The 25,271-nt window shown below is 40.8% G+C and overlaps 1 protein-coding gene across 7 annotated transcripts in view; it reads right to left on the minus strand.

Annotated features, from left to right (window-relative positions):
- Positions 1 to 3,185: 3,185 nt before the first annotated feature.
- Positions 3,186 to 25,271, minus strand: part of UTRN (utrophin) — a 507,084-nt gene continuing 484,998 nt past the window's right edge. For 6 of the 7 annotated variants that reach the window (XM_058667660.1, XM_058667612.1, XM_058667721.1 and 3 more), the window contains 6 exons: positions 19,996 to 20,154; positions 19,398 to 19,638; positions 14,622 to 14,730; positions 12,967 to 13,059; positions 7,109 to 7,131; positions 3,186 to 5,217 (listed from right to left, as the gene is read on the minus strand). In XM_058667660.1, coding sequence (XP_058523643.1) covers positions 5,209 to 5,217; positions 7,109 to 7,131; positions 12,967 to 13,059; positions 14,622 to 14,730; positions 19,398 to 19,638; positions 19,996 to 20,154 — 634 coding nt within the window. In that variant the 3' untranslated portion in view covers positions 3,186 to 5,208. The remainder of the gene's footprint in view (positions 5,218 to 7,108; positions 7,132 to 12,966; positions 13,060 to 14,621; positions 14,731 to 19,397; positions 19,639 to 19,995; positions 20,155 to 25,271) is intronic. The other variant, XM_058667547.1, reaches the window with a different exon arrangement.

The raw sequence follows: 25,271 nt of genomic DNA on the forward strand, positions 1-25,271 counted from the left end.
CATAATTAGCTAGTTTCCACCTTTTTACATATCTGCATGAACTGAGCAACCCAAACCACAGGAGACATTATTGACAACAGAAACCTGCTTGGTGCGGGTAGAGTGGGACCATGAACAGGACACATGAAGCTTCTTCGGGGAAGGGGATGTTTTCAGACATCCTGAGCAAAATGTGTGTTCATCCACACTCAGAAGCAAAATTTTCAAGATTTGTAGATTATATTGAATCAGACGATTTGCAATTTGGTTGGGCTTATTCAAGTCAGATTTATGTTGAAAAACTTAATTCTTCCCAATAGTTTCACTAGTGCAGTTTCATTGTATTATAGCTAAAAATAAAAAGAATTAAAATGGCTGATTCAAAGTAAAAAAAAATCTAAACATCAATGTTTTGACATTTTTGGAGCACGATCTTTAAAACTCTACCAAAAACTAATTGTCATGATATCCTATAGCAATCTGGGAACTCTTCTCATTTAATTATCATGATGGTTAATTTTATATGTCACTTGGCAGAGGGATACACAGATATGTGGTAAATTATTTCTGTAATGAAGGTGTTTCTATAAGCATTGCAATTGATACACAAAATAAACAATCACTGTTCCATGTGTTCACGGGCATCACCAGTCTGTTGAGGCCAAGTAGAACAAAGAGCAGAAGAAAAGCTAAAGCTGGCCCGTACATCTCCTGCCGTCATCTTGCCCAGCTCCTGGTTCTTAGACCTTAGGACTCAGCCAGACCTTAAGACTCAATAGTCCAACTGTTGGCTCCCCTGGTTCAAGACCTTTGGTTAGAGGGGTTTCTGCAGGACTTCAGTCTGAAGAAAGCAGATGTGGGATGCCCTGAACTCCACAAACATAAACCAGTCTTTCACAAGTAAATTGACAGACTCCATCATCTACATCAATCTACCTATCAGCTACGTGTATCTATCATCAGTCATTATTTATATCGTGTCTGTCTACCTCTAATCTCTATCATCATCTGTCATACACTTCTCATGACATCCATTGTCTGCCATCAATCATATATAAGCACCTACCATCTGCATTAATCTCTATCATCATGTATGTGTCACCTATCTGTGTATATCTAGATACGCATCAATGTGATATTCTGTTACCTATCATCTGTTTCTCTAATCTGTCTCAGTTTTGTTTATGTAGAAGACACCCACTAATATAATTGTAAACTCAACATTTGTCATTTCCAAAGAAGCCATCTGTAGAACATCTGAGCCCCAGCATGCATATCAAACACAAAGACCATAAAATGTCACACTTTTAAGACCTCCATGAGAGATCAATTCTGCATTTGGAAGTTCATAAAAAATTCAGCTAAATTCCACAGTGCTTAAAGATTGCTTGGGGAGGGTAAGCACACAGGTCCTATTCAGTGGGGTCAAACTGAAGCTTCCTATGCATTGTGTTTTTCTGGCTAAAAAAATGATTATTGTCAGTTATTAGTAAATGTACTCTGTATTTGTACTAGTCGTTTTATTGCATCTTGACCTTTTACCTCTATCTCTTGACCCCCAAGTTATTGTCAGTCCAGAGAACTTTTCTTTCTTTGGATGTTGGGAACAGAAATGATTAATTTTCCTACTTGTAGTTTTCTTAAGGTAATTGAATTATTAGTGAGTAGTGAAGGGACTAATGTTCTTTTTTGTTTTTTAGGAAGGTTTTGTAAGGAATTTAATTCCTTTCCTTTCCATGGATGCTTGGAATGCATTTTCCCCTCGATTCTCTACTTTGCTTCGCTTATATATTGTGAAATCAAATGACCAAGAAATCTAATGTCCCTAGTTCATTTCCTTCTCCACAACCATATCATTTTTCCTGTGACTTTGTGGTTTCAGTAGAGATGGAGTTAATATCATATGTATCCTCACAATTTACTTTGACAAACAATCTGGCTGAAGTGATGGTTTGTATTCATAGCAAAAGGCCTCAAACTTCATGACCACACTTCTGCCACTTCATGAGAACCTTAGGTAAGAAACTCATCTAGGTGTTCCCAGCCATAGGTCTACTCTACTATATCAGTCAAAGGCTAGTCCAGCTTGAGACCTGAGAGTAATTCAGCCAAGATCAGCTGAACCTCAGATTATCCAAGGCTGAACACTAACTTGTAGAGGAATTATCTGAGAACAGAGAACTATTATCCCAAACTAGCTCCACCCCAGATCCCATGACTCATTAAGTGTTTATTAATGAGGTCTGATCACTAATATGCTAGGGAGACAGTACTACCACAGTAGATAACTTACATCACAGTTACTGGCTATGATGTGCCGTGACTGTCACCTGCCCTTCATTGCAGGTTCATTCTGGTCACTTAATCAACCTCACAAAAATACAAGCTGCCATCATATATATCAGTAAGCAGCCTGGACCCTATTTAAAGCCAAATAGTGATGTTGCTGGGGTTTTACTGCATTGCCATGAATTCTCAAGTAATGAGAAAGAGCCCTGAAAAAGTTTACTGGAAATGTGTGAATGCATTTATTTGTGTTTCTGCACGTGTATGTGAAAGGGGGAGGGTCGTAGCCCAATCAAACAATGCTATTTAAAAGTATCTACAGAATCTCAATGACAAATAAACAGAGGAAGGCTCAGAATATACATTTTTCATCTGTTCCCACTTTCATTTTCAATAGCAGTCTATCAAGTTTCTAGAAACCAACTGCTTTCCTAAACATGCTTTATGGGAATGTTACTTCACTGACAGGTTGTTCAAAATGTTTGATTACCAATATGTATCAGTTTTATTTGGACAAGTTGTATTTAACCAGAGCAGCCAAAAGTCAGTGCACTGATAAACAACATGATTAAAGAGCAAAAAGCTAAAAGCAGGTTTGAAAGGGTAACCAACTTAATGTTAGTATTTTCTAGCTATTAAAATAAAGATAACATCGAACATTATTTTTCCTGTTAATATGCTTTTCATCTTCTGTGGAAATCAAGAATTATCTAAGAATTATATATGAGAAAGCAAGGATACAGAGAGAGAGAGGACCCTAGAATGAGTGACAACAAGAGATTTTCCAGGGGTTAGAAAAAAGCTGCAAGAAAATATGTAGCTTTATCAGAGAACACACTCTATATTTTATCTTTCTAAGTAACAATTCAAAGCTTCTAGTCTATTAGTGAACACAGCTGACGAATATCAAAGTCATCTCTTGTTAAAATTACTTTTATTCAGGATGAAAAATACAATATGGAACCAGATTAGATGATAAGTCTATGATGAGTTCTTTGCCACAACATTCAAAAGAACTACATAACTGCATTTCCCGTTGTTGTTACTGCAATATGTTTCTTTTATTTATTATTACTCAGAAGGTTACAATGTAGTGTTTTATGTAGCTTTTCCATAACAGCTGATACAGAACATTTTGCATACAAATACAGGCAGAAAAAAAATTAATGCATGACTTTCCAAAGTAATAACAAGAAAGAGGCCAAATCTACAACTTGGAGTTCAGAGTTGAGGGAATTTGTCTCAATGAACAGGTGTATTCTTGGATCTGCTGTAGCATGATGAAAGATTGAGACTTCGCAGACTGCAATGGCATACAGCGATTTCCGACACAATGGAGGAAGATGGATCTGAGGTAGACAGGTGGCCATGGCTTTCCTCTTCTATAAAACAATATTCTTCTTCTCAAAATATCTATGCTGCAAATAGACACCCATGCCCTCCCAACCCACCCAACCTATTCTAAAAGAATAGTAATTTCGAACTTTAAGCCTCCTTCTGGCCAGATCCCAGCTAAAGAGAACTCAAAGTTTAAAAGTCTTGATGCTTTTAAAGCACATAGGCATGAATCAAAATACATTAGTTTCACTTCTGTTTTTGGTTTCTCCTCTACATTTGATAATGAAGTCAGAGGTTTAAACTGAATCAGTCAGATGTTAAACCAAAAGCTAAACTTAATACCTAATAGAATGCACTCAATGTAGAGACAGGGGTACCACCATGTAAGCATGAATTTCGTCCCTTGGTAGAAGTAGAGACAAAAGCTTTCAGTCAATATCCTTCCCAAATCATTGATCAAGAGAAGCATAGTAACACGTCTGTGAATTCATTCAGGAGAAAAGAGACATGCCCTAAATTTGTATCAGAAACAAAATAGGTATTTCAAAATTATAAAGGACCAGAAAACAACCACATACTGTTTCCCCAAAACAATAAATTATCTGCAGAAAGAAGTACAGAAAATAGTATGTTCTAGTATTGGAATAAGGAAAGGTCAGCTGCATATTTAAAGATGAAAATCAAAATGTGGGAACTAGGAAAGGTGGTACCAAGCTTTGTTTCTGGGTCAACACACAAAAAAATATGCTTAAAATGGATAACTTTGGCAAAAATGATCTTTGATGTTATTATAATGCAGGATTCTCTACCAAAGAGATTGGGACATGAAATAAATAAAGAAGTCAAGACCTATCTATATAGAGAAAAGTAAAAAAAAAAAAAAAAAAAAAAAAAAAAAAAAGGGAAGAAAATCCAGTAAGAGGCCCACAGGTCATTTTTATTGTGGTTATCTCTGTGGTTATTAAAGTAACTAAATATAAGATATCAAATAAACTTAAACAGCTTACACAGAGCTGTAGCCTAATCCACATAAATATAATTTTGGACTGAAATATATCAACGTTTTTAATCTGGCAAAATTACGGAAAAATAGATAAAATCTACTTGGTCATGTGGATAATGAGTTATAAATAACCAAAACATAATGGTGAGAGTCAAACAATACACAAAGTTATTTTTACAAGGTTAATATGAATAGCAGAAGGAATGTAAAAATGTAAGGTGGTTATCTAGTTCATATGCAATTTTTGCCATGTTATCAAAAAGACAGTATATTAGAAATCCCCCACCCACTTTCCCATAGCTGTATACATTATACAAATCAGTGACAAATGTATTTCCATTTCCAAATACCTCTCTGTTCAGTAATTTACAGTTGCATAGAAAGGGAAGAAGAAAACAATAATATAGGATTATTATAAAAACAAAATACCCTTTTCTCTTTGGATAGTCAGTGTTTTACTCCATCAGTGAAACACACTCAACAGCACTCAACAGCACGTGTCAAGGAGCCATGAAGCTTCTAATTAATGGAACTTGGAATTGGCATTTGCTGAAAATTGCAATACTGGAAGTTGGGAGATGTTGGTTGGCTGGATGAATACTTCACATTGCCTGTGGGAGGGGAAAACAGCACTGTCAGAATGACATTGCCATAAAACATTCCTGCTAGCAGAGATCTGTTGACTCTTGAAGGAAACAGAAATGCTCAATGTAGATGTATCCAAAACTTATTCTTCTGTCCAAAGTAGGAACATTAAACCCTGTGTGACATCTGCCCTCTGAGATGAGGTCCTTGCTCAGGCAACGGAAGCCAATGTAGTTGATACAAAGGAAAGCGTGTGTCTGCTCTCCTGAGAGAAGCCAAGTTAAAGTGGAAAGCACTTGGGTCCAACAGTGACTGCTTGAGGCCGATGCTGGTCACCTATCTCTCCCTAGGGAACTAGGTGGGGTGCCTACAACGCGGGGAATAGGTCCCCTGACAACTCCAACACATCGCAGTCCCAAGACAGGGGCAGGTAAGAGGAACTTCATCTGACTATGCAGGGGTATCAGCTCCAACTTCAGTGGCCCAGGCCAGAGGATAGAAATGTGGCTACACTGAAGGGAGTGGTATCAACTTTTTAAAGTGAGAATTACAAAGTTGCTGTTTAAAGTACTTTGAGATTATACATATTTTTTTTTACAATCACTTTAGAATGAATCAACCAAACCACACTTCCTCATTGACAGAAGAACTTTTAAGAACTTCCATGACAGTCTGTTCTTGTCCTTTATTTTGTGGAGAACTTTGGCATGAAGCCTGGGTCAACCTCATAACTGTGCTTTTGAAGAAATTTCTGGAAAAGCTGCCCAGCAAACTAACAATGGTCTCTGTCTTTCCAGCCTGTTTCCACAGTGACTGTAACTTTAGCTATTCTTTCATATCTTAATCTTGCAATCCATCGATCTCTCCATCTTCTTTCAGTTTGGTTTCCTGTATCAGACATGAGCCACTTTTGTTATGATGACATTATGGTTTATTTTAACCACTGTAATCACCTCACTGCCTTGTTCCATGAATCCTTGTATTCACTTGGTCAAATCACATCCTCAGCTTTTGAGCCTGTGCTCATGGACTTGAGTGTGGCTAGAAACATAAAATCCTGCAAACTGACCTGATGTTAAACTCTTTAGCTACACCTTGGGTGGCACTTTTTGAGGCCTCCTTAAAATCACACTATTTCCCATTCCATCTGCTCCTATATTCTCTAAGCACATCGTACAGCATCCCCTATACAGATCTGATACCACCTTCCAACCCTCATTCGCTAATGAATTGTAGGCTTCTCCTTTGCTAAGACAACAGAAGTAATCAGAGCAGGCACCTTCAGCTTGTACCACAACATCAGTCATCTATTTTCTACACTCTCTTTGGTAGAGGAGTCCCAGGCCTTCTTTCCCAAGAAGACAGAAATTTATCGCTTTAAATTATAAACGAATCCACTGAAAGAAGCTGCAAGCTTAAGATCTCCCATGAACCTGTAGCATATGACTAAAAGAGCACTTGATAAGGGAAATACTGAAAAGCAGACATAGGCCAAGAATCCCCTGGTAATCTTAAATGAAGATGTAAAATTCCTTCAAAGTAATAAAACCACCTGTAGCACTTTCTCCTTAAGTCAGTTTTATGCAATAACTACTACGAGCAGATATTCGGGACAATAGTGGTTGATGCAATCTATCCAGGGTGACATTATATAGCACTTAAGATGTCAATAAAGAGCTGATAGAACTCAGAGGATCGAACACATGACATTTTTGGTATATGGATAGCTTGCCCTGAGAGTCCCCACGAGCAATAGGCTATCAAATTGAATGCAAAATCAACTAACATTTAAATGTCAAGCAAGTTTGCTTCCTTACATGGATAATGAAGTACGGATATTGAAATCAGTGGGAGCTAATCTGCTTCCCCTAGACTTTACTCAGGAAGATTTGAACCCATTTGCCCATCAACTCTTACCTGTGGCCTGCTGGGGACATTTGCTGAAAGAGAAAACAAAGCAAATCAGTTGAAGGCAGTATTGGTGCTTCCCTAGTTCCAACATTCAGGCATGCAAATGTATGGAATGGGTCATTCTGAGCAGAATAATAGCTCAGCTGTTAAATGGATACTAAAGAGAAAATAAGCTTTTTTTTTTGGTAAAAATAAGACACTTTTTAAAAAAATTTTGTTAATTTTTCTAGTCTTGTTTTCCATAGCCTCAGTGCTTCAAGATTCATAAATTCTCACCCAAAATATGTTAACCATGTGGTGACTCTCTCAAAGAAATAGAGACTAAAGGGTTTACTTGAATGGCAGTCCTGTCGCCACAGCAGTCAGTCCCTGTCTGACCCACCTGTCTGCTGCTCCCTTGTGGCATGCTCAATAACTCTAACTCCGCTTACTCTAGCTGACTGCTCTGGAGAATTCCTTCCCCAACGACAACACTAGCCACAATTAGTCTGTTCCTGTGACAGCAAATTTATCTCTTCTTCAACGTCTGTTTTTCATACCCCTGCCTCTTTCGACTGCCAAATAATTTGATAGTCAATACAGCAGACGTCCGGAGCAGCTACACCTGCCAGAAAATGCCTTATCTAGTTTTCAAATTGTCCCTTTGTCCTGGGATGTTTCATTCCTTTAATCTCTATTTTATTTTATTATTTGATTTTATTTTTGTGCTGAGTGGTTAAAAGAGAAAGAGTATCAGTGATTGCACATTTAGTACTAGTAGCTTTGGAGAAAAGATCAGGTACAAAGGGCCACCTTCCTATGATGCTAGGAGAGAAAATATGGGAGCCACATATTTGGAGCAAAATGAGGCTGAAACACTCCTGGTCCCATCAGATATGTAAGCTACGCCAGGGAAAATGAGTGGACCTTTGCACGCAGATGAGCTAGAGAGCTGCGCTGAATGTAAACCCTAGGTTTACACACACTAACTAAAAGAGACAGCTACCCCTCTAAGTGCCAAACACAACCAACAGCCAAACCCTAGAAAGAAGGCGGATCCATTTCTCTCCCAATTAATATTTCTAAAGTGTACAGTTTTTTATCAAGTAAAAAGCTATAGGAACTCCCCGGAAGAAATTGTAAAAAATAAATTTTAAAACGAAATTAGGAACCCGTTGTACTTCAGGTTTTGATTTCATAAAGAATAATACTTAAGTGGAATAAACGTAGACAACGCACAATAGAAATAGAATGCAGATCACCACTTGTGGGTCTAGCACCAAACATTCCTTAACTTCCTACCAGTACTCCACACACGAGAGGGTCCGAAACCAAAAGTTTCAAAACATATTTTCACTACAGAATGATTATAACTGTTGGTGGAAATTTCAGGTATATTGGTTGATAAGTAGAACAATTAAATTCCACTCACTTGAAATTACCTGCCTCTCTGTTGTGAAATTCAATATAAATAATTTGACGCATAATTGAAAAGGCCATAACTCAAGGATGGTAGCAGGACCAACTGGTATAATAATTGAAGCCAGAGGAATTCCAAAGTGTTATATGCATCAATACGTGGGCGGAGTTTTTTAAATGTCACGTGAAAGCAGACAATTCATGCAATTAGGGTTTATATATTTATAGCTTCACATTAGGTCCAGGAGTGGAAATTCTTTTGTGGTGATGCTAATGTTTAATCCATAAAAGCTTAAAAGTCAAGATTAACATGCAGATAAATCCATCTTGTATGCTAGTGACAAGTGATGTCAGGCAGAAGCTATTGATGTAGCCTTGGTAAATGATTTATCAATTGGTAGGGTGCCAATTTGATCTGTTTAGAGAACCCTCGACAGGTGGTCAGTGAGCTTTGGGAATTAAGAAAATTGCTTAAAATATTTAATAGCTGTACTACTTAAAAGACGGCAAGTGAATGAATACCAAGCACTGTTTTGGTACCATGGAGGAACAACATATTTCTGTTAGACAACACAATGGATGCCAAATCTGTGCCATGTGTTGATCTCCATTCTGCATCGATTTTGGAAATAAATGACTTTGGGAAGAATCATAAAATATGTATCAATTAAAATAGAAATCAATTAAACCTTAATTTCTATAAAAATCAGTCATTACATTGATTTTTATACTACCAAAAGATATGAATTTAAATATAAAGAACAAATTAAACCCAAACTAATAAAAATTTCATAAGCCAAAAACAAGTGTTTTCAAATTTGAAAATTTCAAAGTATTCTAAAATACACAATAATATATTACTTACTATTTTTTAAAGATTGATTCATTTTTATTGAAAAGTCAGACTAACCGAGAGGAGAGACAGAGAGAACAATCTTCCATCCACTGGTTCACTCCCTAAGTGGTTGCCAATGGCCAGAGCTGAGCCAATCTGAAGTCAGGAGCCAGGGAGCCAGCAGCAGCAGCTTCTGGATCTCCCAAGCAGGTGCAGTGTCCCAAGGCCTTGGGCCGTCCTTCACTGCTTTCCCAGGCCACCAAGCAGGGCACTGGAAAGGAAGTGGGGCAGCTGGGATAGGAACCGGTGACTATATGGAATCCTGGTGCATACAAGGCAAGGACGTTAGCCATTAGGCTTCTGCTCTGGGCCCTACTTACCATTCTTACATAGAATGTAACTTGAATTCTCTCAAATAGCATGCTTAGGAATACTCAGAGAAACTTCTAAATCATACACATATTTGTGAATGTAAAAAGTTCAGAACGGACCATGGAGCCAGATTCTATAAACTAGCCTCTAAATCCTGAGACTGCCGGAGGCGAGGAGGCACCAACATGATGAATGGGATTAGCCTCTGTGACGTGGCTCCCCCTGAAGATAAAGAGCGAGGATATCTTCCAGTTTTGGAGAAGATACAGAAAAATACAGAGGAAGCACACTTCCAGGAGGCTTTGCCAGGGAAACTGTATACAAAGCAGACAGACAAAAAGGTGTCATGCAACAGCGCGGACAGCATAGAGACATTGAGCAGTGAGCAGGAGCATGCTCCATGACTACCGCTGGAGGTCTGGAGGGGAAGCCATCTCCTGAGAGTGAAATGACAGTACACCATGGCAGCCCTTGCCACTGCAATTTCCTGAGAGAGAGCCTTGGGGACCGCACTGACTTTGAGTCTGGCCTGGAGCACTTGCAGGGGCCAGGGCACTCATGGAAGCCTGGAAAGGAAGAACACACCTGTTCCTGCCTCTCCCTCTGCCAGGACCCCCAGCATGCAGCCGGGGCAAAGCACCATGTAAGTGAGGATAGAGGCGACGGTTGCTCAGGCAAGCTCCGGATCAGGGCATTTTATCAGAGAGCTAAATGGGCATTCCCCACTGACTTTGAGTGTGGCCCAGAGGACTGGCAAAGTGCTGGGTACCCACGTAGGACTATGAGGTGCTCCCATCCCTTCACATCATCATAGGCTCTGGGGCTCAAGCTGCCAAGTCCGAGCAGCTGGCTCAGAAAACACCTGTGTTCTGTGCAGCAACAGGGCAGGCTCCCAGGGCCGTATCCCGAGACTGAGGACGCCTTGCATGCTATGTCTGTGGGAGTCAGTGACTGCACCCCAGGGTGTTGGGTTCAGCTTGGTCTCTTTTCAAACAATGTAAGACAGTTGAAATGGAGGGAATCCTATAAACTCTCTGTGAGGACAGCAACCCTTAAATACAAAAGAAGAAAATGATACAACAAAGAAAGGGAACTACAGACTGATTTTCTTGGTGAACATACATGCGAAAATCCTCAACAAAATACAGCAATCTTACACAAGAACAAAGCCACAGGCATCACAATACCAGACTTCAAGACATACCACAGGCCAATTATAGTTAAAACAGTGTGGTGTTGGCATAAACGTAGAGATGTAGAGCAACAGACCAAAACAGAAATCCTAGAAACTAATCTAGCATCTATAACCAACTAATTTTTGACCAATGAGCTAAAGTCAGTCCCTGGAGAAAGGACCCTCTCTTCAAAAAGTGGTTGTGGGAATATTGGTTTTCTGTATGCAGAGGTACAAAACAAGACCCCTACCTTACATTCCATTAAAAAATCAACTCAGAGTAGAACAACGATCTAAATCCTAGACCTGATTTTGCCAAAGTACTACAGGAGAACATTGCAGAAACTCTGTAACACATTAGCATACCCAAAAAGATCCTAGATGCCAGTTCATGTGCCAACTGCTCCATTTCTGATGAGCTCCCTGCTAATGGAAAATTAGCAGAAGATGGCTCAAGTACCCAGGACACTGCACACAGGGGTCCAAAGAAGCTCCTGGCTCCCAGCCTCAGACATTGCATCTACTTGAAGATCTTTCACTTTCGCTGTCTCTTTCTCTCTGCAAGTCTGCTTTTCACACAAGTAAAATATACCTATTTAATAAAAAAATTAATATTTAGTTAACCTATTTTGAGCTTAGAATAGAAGCAACAGTGTAACGGTAAGTCGGCAACCATTGATTTTTCTCAGGCTTTTGTGAGTTCTACAGAGCCAAGCACATGCAAACACTTTTGGGGGATGAATGTAGGGACTGATGTATGAAAGTGAATTAGCATACCACAAGAAGTGAATCAGCACAACTACAAACAAAAATTTGTGAAATGACACAGAAATATAAAGGTGTACATTTAAAAAATTTATTTGAAAGCAGGAATGATTTCCTATGCACTGCTTCACACCCCAAATGATCACAACAGCATTTGCACCCCACATTGTTGACAGGAGTCCAACTTCATAAGCCACTGCCAGCTAGCTCGCATAGCATGAGTCAGCAGGAGGTTGAATTTGGAACACAGCCGGGATCTGAACTTAGAGATTCTGCTATGGGATATTTTAAACTGGTGTCTTATCCACTAGATAAATATATATTCAGTGCATATATATTTAAATAGTTTTCTTCACAACCTGAAAATGATAGCATTTTTAAGTCATAGAGTGGTAAAAAATTGAAGAAAAATTTTAAGACCAAGTTGAGGGATACTATTTTTCTACCCTCCCAAGACTTTGCACTATTTTTTCTTCCTTTAGGATATTTTCTAAAAGATGACAGAAATGGTGAAATGAAAGGCTGAGCCTTACATAAAATCTTATTTTGTGACTGCCTAATCTTAGAGTTAGTTTGAGAGGAAATAATGTCTTCATATTCTTCAACAGATTACTGAAAATATAATTGTAGTATCAAGTGTCTGCATGGATTTCTTTCTGAAACAACATGATTGTTTCAGAGGATAGTGGATCAGAAATTTTGTGGTGGCAAGATACCTACACAAAATATTTGCAAAGAATCAATAAATTTGAATCACTGCACAATTTTCCCTGGATCTGAATTCTTTTTATTTGGCTATATTCTGGAAATTTCAGAGGATTGTAATCCATGATACCTTAAACTGTTTGAATTCACACTAGAGCTATTTCTTCCATGGGGAAAAAAAAAAACCAGCAGGAAAAAAAGAAAATTCTGAAAATACTCCCCTTCTCTGTCATAATCTGATGACATCAGAGAACAATGAAGAGACAGAATTACTTTAGAAAGGCTATTTTCATTCCTTTTTAGCACACCACGAAGGCTCTTGTTTGAAGTAATACACAGATTTTTACAATAGCTTGTATTGAAGGGAATAATTTCCTCTAACATGAGATTTATTATTTTCATTTGCCTTCATTTTCTCACTCACGGATCATGTGAGTCTCTAAGGGCAGGATGGCACTGTCACTGCAGGCCCTCGATACGATGATATCAAAGTTGAGCTTCATTTTCTCTTTCAACTTAATAAATTTTTCCATCTTTTCGAACAATACCCACTACAATTTCTAACACCAAGTTTGTTGTCTGACCAAGGGCACACAGAAGCAGAACTGTACTCACGGCAGCAAGACGGAAACGTACTGTTGATTTGCTCCATGACCTCGGTGAGGTCCGAGCTGGTGTCATGTGGGGGAGCCAGCAGGTCCTCTGCTGCTGTGACGGCACAGGGAGAGCACAGAGATCTCACTCACGTGAACAATGCTCAAAGGAAAACTTCAACATTTTTAAAAAGGGACAAGAGATCTTTCGAAATGAATGTCCAGCCTTCCACAAAAATCCAACTTCAGGAGCAAAAACCACTCCTAGTCATCCACGAGCAACAGAAAACAAGTTTCCAATAACCACAACGGGAACTGCAGGTATATTCTTATTAATTGATGGCATTATGATTTTATAAAAATAAATGACTAGCATTAGGGTAGGAAGACGCAAAGCATCAGCAGAAATACAAGACTGAATCACAAACAGTGCAGTGCAAAGCTTCTCATCTACATTTCTGATTTTTTTATGGGGGAAAATATCTCTTTTTCCCTTCCTTTCTTTAATATGACTTCAGCATAGGCTAGCTTATGCTGTCTCAAATGTAAGGAAATGTTATAATAATTTATTGTATAACAATCAAAACAATTCTAAAATACTAGCATTTTAATTTTTCTCTGATTACTATACCAAAAAATGTCCTACAAATAAACTGTTTTGGTAGCAGTCTACACATCTCAGTAGAATTTCCACTGATCACAAGATGCCATTCCTAAATAGCCAATTCAGAGACCGATTTAGGTTCCTTTTGTGAGCAACGAACTGGATGAGCTCTCAGAATGGATAAGGAAGAGTTGCTATGTGAATTGACAGATTTGGGTGAACTAAATCACAATTCTGGCTAAAATAGTCTTTGCTTTTGTGCTCTGTATGTGAGGGTACTTCAGACAGTTCATGGAAAAGTGGCTGGTGTTGCATAGCAGGGGGCTAAGCCACTGATCGGAAGCCAACATCCCACACAGGTGTGTAATTTCAAATTCCAGTAGCCCTGTTTCTGACCCAGCTTCCTCCTAACGCACTCAGGAGGCAGCAGATAACGGCTCAAGTACTTGGGTCATTTGGGAGATCAATATGGAGTTCACAGATGGTCAATTTGGACTGGCTGAACTCCAGCTCTTTTGGACATTTAGAAATTGAACACAGGGATGGATAATTTTTCACTCTTGTCTATTCTTTTCTGTTATTCTTTCAAATAAATAAATATTTTAATAAAATGTCCATGGAAATTTTAAATAAAATAAGTTGGTTTGGGTGCAAACATTTTTGAAAACCACCCATAGCTGTTTTATGACCTGCATTTCCATAAATGTATGAAGCACCCTGGTACAAATAAATGTGAAATTTTAAGACAGAAAACATCCTAGAAATTAATCATTTTAAAAGGAATTAGAGTAGATTTCTTGCTCATCCCAAAAGGAAGAGCTGATTTTTCTTCCTCCAGCTGCAGTTCAGTCCACTGTGACAGGTTACATAAGGTCTGTAATAGCTGCTTTTTGAAAAATATTTGCTTTTTTGACACTGCTACAATGGATCTACATTCCTTTAAAACCAATGAGAATATAAAACTCTTAGCCTCTGAGGAACTCATGCATAAGACTCCTACTTAACATGAGGCAGGAACAAATGGCAAACAGAAAGCAGCCTGGGCAAACGAGTTGTGCCCTAGGAATACCCACCTGCTTGGGGGAACTGCGGGCCAGGGTCTGGGTCCAGAGCGTAGCTCAGCGCAGAATGCTGAGGGGAAGCCCAGGGAGAGACGCCATTGATTCGAGAATCAGATGCAGGCTGCAACACAGAGTTCAATCAGAGAAAGAACTCAAGTAACCCAAAAGGAATGCTTTCCTCCCCTACCTCAACCTGGATAATTAGATCATGTAGCTTCCCTTGTTCTTAAACATTTCAAATTAATTTGTACATCAGTTGTGTGGGCCACTAGTATTTCACCTAACACTCAGTGATTGTCTTCTTCCCATTGGGATAGCTTGAAGAACTTCCAAGGTTACATAGGCAAGATTAACTTACCAAAGGCATTTGTATCCCTGGTTGTTCTATTATTTTTATGCCAACCAAGGAGATGAAGAAATACATTTCACTGAATTAACAATGGGCCTCTAACACACTGAATAATTTTCCACATCAAATATCTAAGCGTGGTATTAGAGAATAAGAGTGTGATTTTGAATTTATTTGGTTGAATTCAAAATGTAACTGGTACACAGAGGCTGTGTGATTCCAGGCAAATTCTATAACCTTCTGTGCTTCAGATTCTTTTTATAACAGGGATGGCAACATGTGCCTCTGTCACAGGGCTTTGTGAGACTGGATGAATTAGTATTCCTAAAGCAATCAGAACCATCTGACACCTAACAAACACTTCATAAATGCCTTTCTGCATAAATCTTTGAAATGTCTATGGTATGCTGCCATCAGTATATGGTCCAATTAGAAAATGCGATCCTTACCAGAGGAAATGCAGTTAGAATTGCTTGATTTTTTTCTATTAAATCTAGATTAGCTGAAGTCTGGTAGGCTTGCCAGTTTTTACTGTCAGAGTTAGGTTTTCCATCTACGCCTGGCATTCATGCTAAATCATTAAGAAGAGATAAGAGTTCAACAGGATTGGACATAGAGAGCCACTTAGCTACCAGCTATCTCTAAAAGCATCCCAATGCAATTTTGAGGGCACATGAGCCATTAGGCAGCTCTGTTAAGAAAAAGGGGGGTGTGTGGGAAGGAAACCGTAGCAAAGAGCCTCTAGCTTTTCTACGAGCATCAACAAGCGATGGTAAAGGCTTTGAGTCTATCTTCCCCCCGCGTGGAGTCTGTGCATACATTTTTTGTTAACACTGAACGGCCCCACACAAATTCCGATACCCTGAAAGACACAGAGGAAAGTATGCAGGTAAACTATGAGATCCGTTGTGCATTGTACACCAGAACTAGTGCTGTTTTTGAATGATTCTGACAATCTAAACAGAAACTGATGGCAAAATATAAAAAAGGCTTTCTAAAATCTGAAACAAAATCAGTGGAGAGAATAAATACTTTCTTGAGAAAGGCATTCCTATTACACTGCTTACAGCCCTTGTACTGCTTAGACTAGACACAAAGGCAAATGGCGACATGACTATGCTATGGATGCCACGAGAAGGAGTTCCCAGTCCGTCTGCTGAGATCTCGCAAAATTGGAATTCACTGCAGGCACTTTTTCTTTACTAGTTCTACAGCTTGACTTCTATTTTTTAAGACACGGGTGCTTTACACCCCAGCTGCGTGGCTGCAACCAGCGGGGCTCGGACTGGGTCAGGCTTGAGGCTTGGGATCCTAGCTCTGTCTGTCACTGCCATGTGGAGGGCAGATCTTGAGCTAGTACGGGCTTGAGGCTCGAGAATTTTCTCTGCCCACAGCCACTATGCTGTGGGTGGATCTTGAGTGGGTCTGGGCTTGATTTGGGATCTTGGCTCCGCCCATCACCGCCATGCTGTGGGCAGATTCCAAATAAGTCTACGCTGGAGGCAAGTGGGCTTGCCCTGCTCCCCGCCAGCTGCTGGGCTGCAGCTAGGGGAACTCGGGCTAGACAGCACAGGTGCCAATGGTGCTGGGCAAAGCCCTTGGGCTGCCCAGCAGTGTGCTCTGGGAACTTGGGGGTGTGGGGTTACAGGGAGTCTGGGAGATGGCACAGATGGGGATGAGCAGGGACTGAGGGTTCATGTCCAGGTGAGGAATGACTTCTCTGGGACTTTCATGGACAAGGTCACTCTACTTGAGGGCTAGAACATGGAATCCACCAGTGAGTATCAGAAAAGGAAAACAGGTACTGTGAGGCTGGGCCATGTAGCTGATCAATATGTGAGTGAGTCAGGTCTGGGGGTAGAATCTGCCAGAGAGAATGTGGGCTCACCCAGGTGGAACAGTAATCTCCGTTGGTACATGCAAGATCTGAGGCTGGGAACAGGCCTGAATGGGGAGCAAAGAGGACACCCCGGCTGGGCTGGAATTCCCACCAGTGAATGTGAGAGCTAGAAGCAGGGCGTTGGGCTGGGCCAGACATGGCTTTAATCTCTTTCAGCATGGGTAAGGACTGGGTCTGGAGAGTGCCAGACTGGGCTGAACTCCAGCACCCACTGGTTCTCATGAGAGTAACGGTGGGTGTAGACCAGCCTCTCCTGTTGAACCATGTGAAAGCTGTGTCTGGGCATGGACCAGGTGTGCCTGGGCTGCAACATCCAACAGTAAGAACCAGAAAAGGTATGGGCCGGTTAAGGAGGGACACCATTCCTGCCAGGACAAGAGGTAAACAAAGTAAGCCTGGGCAAAGATCCCGTTAATATGCACAAGATCTGCCATTAGGAGGAGACTGGATAGAGGAGCTTAGGGAACTCCTTTGTCAGGTTGCAGTCATTGCAGGCAGGCATAAGAACTAAGGGAAGGAGCAGCCCAAACAAGGCCAGGTTATAGTAACCACTGCCATACATGTGGGTCAGGCCTGGGGGTGGCCCAGGCTGGGCCAGTTCATAACATCCACTGTCAGATTCAAGCAGGATGGGGTGCAGGAGGAGCTGGTTTGGGCCTTAGGAACAGCCAGTTCATGCTGGAGCCAGGACAGGGGGCTGACTGAGCAAGGCTAGGCTGCAGCACCAACCAGCATAAGCTAGCACTAGGGGCAGGTTGGATCAAACTAGGCTAAAGCACCTGCTGGTGGATGTTAGGGTGAGATGAGCCATGCCAGTCTGGAAGCAGTGAGTGCTGGGTCCATGAGCCCCAGGGACAGAGGGACCCTTCAGCCTGCCAACATAGTGGGTTCTGGGTCCATGATTGCCATGGGTTGGGGGTTTGCCAGTGCTTGGGTTAGTTAATCTAGGTCCCGGGGTCCACCTGTATGGTGGGTGTTGGGTTGGTGAGCCCCAGGGATGAGGGAGTCTGGTGTGGCCTATGTCACCTGGCCCATGACTTTCAGCCTACCTGTGGGGTCAGTATGGGATCCATGAGCCCCAAGAGTAGGTGGTACGGAGGTTCCTGGGTCTCCTGGCTCAGGTCCCTGGGACCACCTGCATGGCAGGTGTGGCATCTGTCTGCCCTAGAGGTGAAGGTCTGGTAGGGCCTTGGATATCTGTTCTGGGTCTGTGGTTCTGCCTGTGTGGTGGGTGCTAGGTTCAAGAGCCCCAGGGGAGTGGGTCCTGATGGGGCTTGGGACACATGTAGGGTGGGTGCCGTGTACATGAACCCCAGGGTTGGAGGTCCAGTTTGGCTCGGGGCACCTAGTCTGAATCCATGAGCTCACCTATGAGAAGTGGTCCACCTCACTGTAGAGGATGGAGTGCTGGATGGCAGATCATGGTGCACATAGAGGACATGGTAGCCTATTGGGCTCTGTGAGGATGCCTGGTACCATAGCTAAGAATGGAAAACAGAATATATGGACAACTATCCCAGCCAAAGGATGACAGTGAATATCTGGGCTAATGGAGACTGTGTCAGCCAACGGGCATTGGAAGGGATTCCTCATTCGTAGATCAGTGAGACCAACAACATCTCAGAACTGTCTCATCTACCTCAGCAAAACCCTTGCAGCATGTACCACATTGTGACCCTGGGTTGATACTGGGTGGCCTTTCCCAGTTCTGTGATGGTTGGGAAGCTGGGTATGGCCTATCCCTTGTCTCCTCCCTTCCCCCAGAACTGGGAAGAATAGGTGGAGAGTTTGGAAACAATGATCACACCCACTTCTCCCTGACTCTGGATCCTTCCCACCCTGAAAACTATGTGAACATCATCTAAAATAATGAAAAAAATAAAAAAGAAAAGGCAGAGTTAAAAAAAAATCAATTTAGCATACCCTGATCATCATTAAGAAAGAAAAACAAGAGAAAAGTAGAAGGGAGGGAGGAAAAAAACAGAAAGAGATGGCAATTCTCTAGAAAGCACATACTATTTTGTATTCAGCATACATGTATGTATATTTATCATAATATAAATTGCATTTCTTATCCCTAAGAAAGTTTGCAAGCAACTGTCATAAACGATGGTCTACTAGCAGTAGCAAATTAATAACCATCTGTTACTCAATTTCTTGAAAATAGAAAACAATATTTCCTGGCTCACAAGAAGTAAGCTTCAGAATGTAGATTGCAGGTCACTTCCTGGCCCCTAATCACCACAGCTGCTTTTCTTATGCAATGTTGCAGATATATATCACAGAGTCCCAAGACTGTTCAGAGCTGAGATTGGTTTCAGCGTGATAGGAGACCCCATCATAAACGCGGGCAAACACAATTGCCTTTGCCACTGCGAATTTAATAGTTATATGTGACAAGGGATTTCTAAACCAGCCTATGTGAATGATGGAGATGAAAAACTGAAGGTGGGTGTTTCCACGGTGACACCAGGAACCCGCCCCAGGGACGAGGATGCCTGCCACAGGCAGGAGTGACGAGGGGCACAGTGCTGCCTACCTGTTCCAGCAGCTGTCGCAGGCGGTGAAGCTGAGACTCCAGCTGTTTATTGTGGTCTTCCAGAATCTGCATCCTGGCCTCCAGCCGACCTTTGTGCTGCCTGAGGAGTTTTGCCTCGGCTATCAGTTCAGAATCCTCGGATGTGTGATGAGGAGAAACGATGGAGTCAGGAGGGGAACCCACGGGGAGCCCCCTTCTTAGATGCTGCCCCTTCAGCTGCTCGTATTCCACTTGCAGAGTTCTAATACAGAAAAGGAAAGATCGAGTGACTAAGATGGATGCTGTCTTCTTTTCACAACGGTGAGCTCTGAATTTAGCTTAGGCTTCTCTTTCCTCTTAGGTTACAATGTGTGTACATAGTAAGAAGAGGGAGCAAGAAAAACTGTAGCTGTAGAAGAATGTTCTAGAGACATCATCACCACAGCAGACACACCGAAGTGTGCCTGCAGTCTCCATCCCAGTTTCTTAAAGTCCTCATAAACTTGAACCCTACAGTAAGTTCTTGGGCAATGTTTCCGGAAAGGGGAGGAGTCGGGGCTATGTTGAGCCTCACAGGAAGGAAAGGATGATATAGTGTCTTCTCTCACATCCAACATACCTTTGTTCTTCCTCCAGATCAGCAATGATCCGCTCCAGCTCCCCACGTTCCTCCCTCTCCACCGACTTCAGGATCTGAGCGGGACTCTGTGGCTGGCTCACTGGGGACTCGCCTCCGAGCGTCTGGCAGTATTGCTGGATAAGGGCATGCTCATCCTCCCTGGAAAGAGAGGGCAACAGAAGCAGAGGCTCAGCCTGGAGGGGCCATCTCTGGACACACACGAGGCGTAAGTGCTGATGACCACATGGCACCTGGACCATGTCTGCCTCAGACTTCAAGGTTTCCGTGACTTCCCTTTTTGATACACTGGGAAGCTACTTATCTAACCGTGTGTGCTGTGCATGCCAACATCTCAAGCTTTGCCTCAGTTTAACGGCTGTATCTCACAAACATGGGGCAAATATTTCACTAAGAGGAAATGAAAACAAGACACAACAATTAAAGAGTCAAAATAAAAGCACAGGGCAAAGTCAATCACTGAATACTAAACAGTGGATTAAAAGAGCAGTGAGTAAGAAAGAGGTGACTACTGCTTTCAACATTGGGTGGAAAGCAATTTTATGACACTTTGTAGCACAAAGACTGAGGTTTATATTACTTATAATTTTGTATTTAAATGACTTGAAATTAGAATTGCAGATATTCGTTAAACACTTACAAATGTTTTAGCTGATGCTATCAGCAAGTCGTTTTTAGGACTAATTATTGAACATCGAAACAATTAAATAACTACATTCAATTCACTTGGGTTCTCTCACCCAGCTACTTTTTAAGTAGACTAGGTTTATCAACCACGTGGTTGAATTCACAGCATACACAAGTGGAGGTATAACAAAACAGACTGCACTAATAGCCCCAGACGAAAGCAATGCTTTCCAGTAGACCTAAGCCTCCATTATGCAACATATCAGATCGGATCTTGCAAATGTGCAAATACTAGATCTCCTGGTTCACACTGGTAAGAGTCTTTTAAAAGACTGTATCTGATCTGTTTTGATGCCTTTTGACAAACAAAGCCTGGATTTTATGCACTGATTGACAGGATGGAATTTCAGGACAGCATCCTGTAATATATGAAGCTATCAGAGTATTAAATGCAAATACCACAGGGCTGTACCATTGTGGTAAACAATGTGGCTACAAACATGCCTTACAGAGCTTACCTGTTAGGCTAGGCTCATGGTCCAGACTAACATTGCCAAGAACTTGGTACATACTGATGAAAGAACTGGCCTTCTCTCAGCTTCACTTAGGCCTTGGATTTATTTATGTTCTTGACCTGATTAATATCAGCTCTGATTTTTATAAGTTTAATATAAAATCCAACTTGGGTTATCACCTTTATTATGGTAAAGATGGGTTTGAAAAGACATTTATGATTTAAGGTGCTGTTTAAAAAGTTGTGTCTTGGGGCCCAGCAGCGTGGCCTAGCAGCTAAAGTCCTCGCCTTGAACGCACAGGGATTCCATATGGGCGCCGGTTCTAATTCTGGCGACCCTGCTTCCTATTCAGCCCATCCAGCTCCCTGCTTGTGGCCTGGGAAAGCAGCTGAAAACAGCCCAAAGCCTTGGGACCCTGCACCCACGTGGGAGACCTGGAAGAGGTTCCAGGTTCCCGGCTTCAGATTGTTGAGTACCAGCTGTTGCGGTCACTTGGGGAGTGAATGATCAGATGGAAGATCTTCCTCTCTGTCTTTCCTCCTCTTTGTATATCTGACTTTGTAATAAAAATAAATAAATCTTAAAAAAAATACAAAAATTCTGAAATGCCAATAGCTATCAGCACAAAACAATATTAAAAAAAAAGCTGTGTCTTGGATTGGAAAGATGAGATTTGAGAGATGCCAAAACAAATGATGAAAATGAAATGCCTTTGCCAAAAGCCAGGGGAAAGGCTTGGATCAGCCACTGGCCACTTGTTTTGTTTTCCTCCTTTCTTTTTCTTCCTCCTCTTTCTCTATTTAAATACAAGTGAAAACATCAAAAGTTCATGGAACATGGAATTAAAGGATATATTTATTTTGGTGCCAATTTTTAAAATGCATGCAGAATTTTTTTTTCCAATTTGATGTATTTATAAAAGGGTAGAGAGAGAAAGAAACAGAAAAAGTAAAAGAGAAAAATCTCGTATCCACTAGTTTACTGCCCAAATGCCCACAACATCTAGGGTTATATTAGGCTGAAGTCAGAAATGGGACTTAACACAGGTCTCTCATGTGGGTCACAGGAACCCAAGTACCTGAGGCATAACCTACTGCCTCCTAGGGTATAATATATGAAGAAACTGGAATCAGAAAAAGGAGTTGAGGGGCAGCATCGTGGCCTAGTGGGTAAGCTTCCACCTGTGATGCTGGTATCCCACTGGGGCACCAGTTTAAGTCTTGGCTGCTCTACTTCTGCTCCATCTTCCTGCTGGGGAAAAGGTGGCAGAAGATGGTCCAAGTATTTGGGTCCCTGCCATCTATGTAGGAGACCTAGATGAAGCTCCTGGCCACTGTGGCCGTTTGGGAGTGAACCAGCAGATAGAAGACTCTCTTTCCCCCGTCTTTCTTCCATCCTCTGACCCTCTCTATGATTCTGATTTTCAAATAAATGAATAAATCTACAGAGAGAGGAAAAAAAGGAAAGAAACTAAACTGATATTCAAACTTAATCACTCCAAGTAGAGCACCAGCATCCCAAGCAGTGTCTTAAACATAGCTCCAAATTCCAACCAGAATTTTTTAAGCAATATGTATTTCCATTAACTTTTTAAGGACCCCACATATGCATGGATTTCAATATTTTAGATTGAAAAAACTTATCTCATAATTCTATAATGACAGCAAATATTTGGGTGAATGCAGATTCTAAGGTTAACTATGTCAACCAATGGACACTGGAAGAGCTTCCTCACTCCTGGATTGGCGAGACTGCCAGCATTTCAAAACCAACAAAACCACTTGGGTAGAACTCTCAGAGCATGTGCCACATCGAGGACCCTGGGTTAACACTGGGTAGCCATTCCCTCTACTGGGAGGTTGGGTATGTCTTCTTCCTTTATCTTGCCCTTGCCACCAGATACAGGAAGAAGAAACAGAATATTTGGAAACAATGGCCACACCTACTTTTCCCTAATCTTCAAATCCTTCCCACCCTGATCAACTATATAAATGTCATAATTTTTAAAAAGAAATTAAAAACTGAGTATTAAATAATAATAATACAACTATTCATATATATCCAAATATGATTTATAGTACTTTAAGGACAAAGGATCACATGCCATTATACCAAAAAAAAAAAAAAAAAAAGAAACTATTTGCAAAAATAGAAAAGGGTTTAGCCACCAGTTACTCTCTACCACATTCAATGTCCAAAGGGTACAATGTCTAGAATCTACCCCAGCCATTTAGGTACCTAGATATGAATGGGCAGGGCACTTTGTCCATATGGCAAAGGACATAAGAGAATGGGCAAGGATAACCCAAGTCAAACACAAACAGTTGGTAACCTCAGGTGCTAAAATCAAGTAAGATTCTTGATTCAGTTAAAAAAGTAACTAACAGTATGCTGCCTATGAATATTATTTCTTAAAAGAAAAATTTAAAAACTAATGGCAAGAGAATGAAGAGGAGGAGGAGGCAGAAGCAGTAGTCAAAGTCATCACTCATCACCACTGTAGGACACCAAAATCCAAAAGAAAACTTGGGTTCTTATAATCTAATGGCTTGGGAGGGTGGGGAGAGAATCCCAGATTCTATGTAATTACAACACAATGTAATTAATGAATAAACTTAATTAAAAAAAATAATCTAATGGCTTGATCTCATGGTCCTGATCTGACCATGGAACCTGCATAAAGCTCCTTGCATATCACAGACAGTATTAGCTAGTAATCCATGCTTAAACTCAGTGTCCGTTATTAATACTTACTACATTTTTAAAACATTACTGCTTTGACAAGGACATTTTTTAAAAAGCTGTATTTATTCATTTGAGAAGCAGACGGATGCAGGGAGAAACTGACAGATCATCAGCTTCTTTCTACCGTTTCACTCTCCAATCTGGGTCCCCCCCCCCACCCCGATCAATAGCAAACCATTAGCACCATCACCATTGCTTCCAAGGGTATGTTTAGGCAGGAAGTTGGAAGCTTAGGAGCCACAGCTGGGAGTCAGACCCAAGGTACTCCAAAATGGGATGCTGCTATGCAAAATGCCTCCTCCCATCAAATGAGTTTTCTTTTTTAAAGATTTGGAGACTGTGAAACTACTTAAAATCAAATTTGAGATGCAATTTGTTGCCAACATTCAGATAGATTTATTTTTAAGTTGATGAGTTTAACATATTATTATAATCATCATCACTACTATCATTACATTCTCTCATTAAGGTGTCTGGAAAGGAATTAAAACAACTTTTACAAATATAAGGATTTAAAAATGTTTTATAGATAACATATAATTTGAGTCTTGCTATTCCGACCTTAAAGTTAAACACAAAAATAGATACATTCCAGTTCTTAATTATAAACAGTAAAAATCAAGAACATAAATTTTTTGGCAGATAGTAAACAAAGTACCCGATTAAGGTCATTTAATGTCAGTGGGATCCCTCATGCTAAAATAAAAAGTGCTTCAAAATTGTAGGTATGCACCAATAAAGCACCATTAGACAGGATGTAATTACACTATATTTAAGTTAGTCATAGTAAATACTATCTATATTACAAAATTAGTATCTAGCAAATGACAAAAAGAACTGTGATTCATTCAATGACCTTTGGAAAGTAGGCAGCACACAAATAAAAATAATATATTACTTATTTTAAGGATTGTTCTGTGCCAGCCTTCAAATTTGAAAATAGGTACACTAGCACAACTTAAAGCCTGTCTCCGCTTTCTACACAGACACTATTTCCTAAGGACAAATGGACTGACACATCTTGGTTTCAGAACCATCCTGGGTTCTGAGATGCTGTTGTTCAATGCTTCATTTCTGCAGGGTTACTACAGTTGATGTGACTTCCCTCTTAAATCATCCAAAGTCCGACTTTCAAAGAAATAAGCAATGTGGGGACTTGGATCTATGTTAGGGAGTTGTGAGGTTGGTTTATATTCTAGGATGTGACAGCAGGAGCCCATGTCCATGGAGGCACAACTTCAGGAGCTACAGGGATGATAAAAGCTATGGGGGAAGAGTTGTAGAAAACTGGTTCTTCCAATGAACCTGGGGAGACAGGCTTATACCACAGGTAGGATGGACAAAGAGGCGTTGACTAAGTTAAAGAAAGGG

The sequence above is a fragment of the Ochotona princeps genome, chromosome 1 (assembly GCF_030435755.1).
Source record: "Ochotona princeps isolate mOchPri1 chromosome 1, mOchPri1.hap1, whole genome shotgun sequence".
Taxonomy (NCBI): Eukaryota; Metazoa; Chordata; class Mammalia; order Lagomorpha; family Ochotonidae; genus Ochotona; species Ochotona princeps.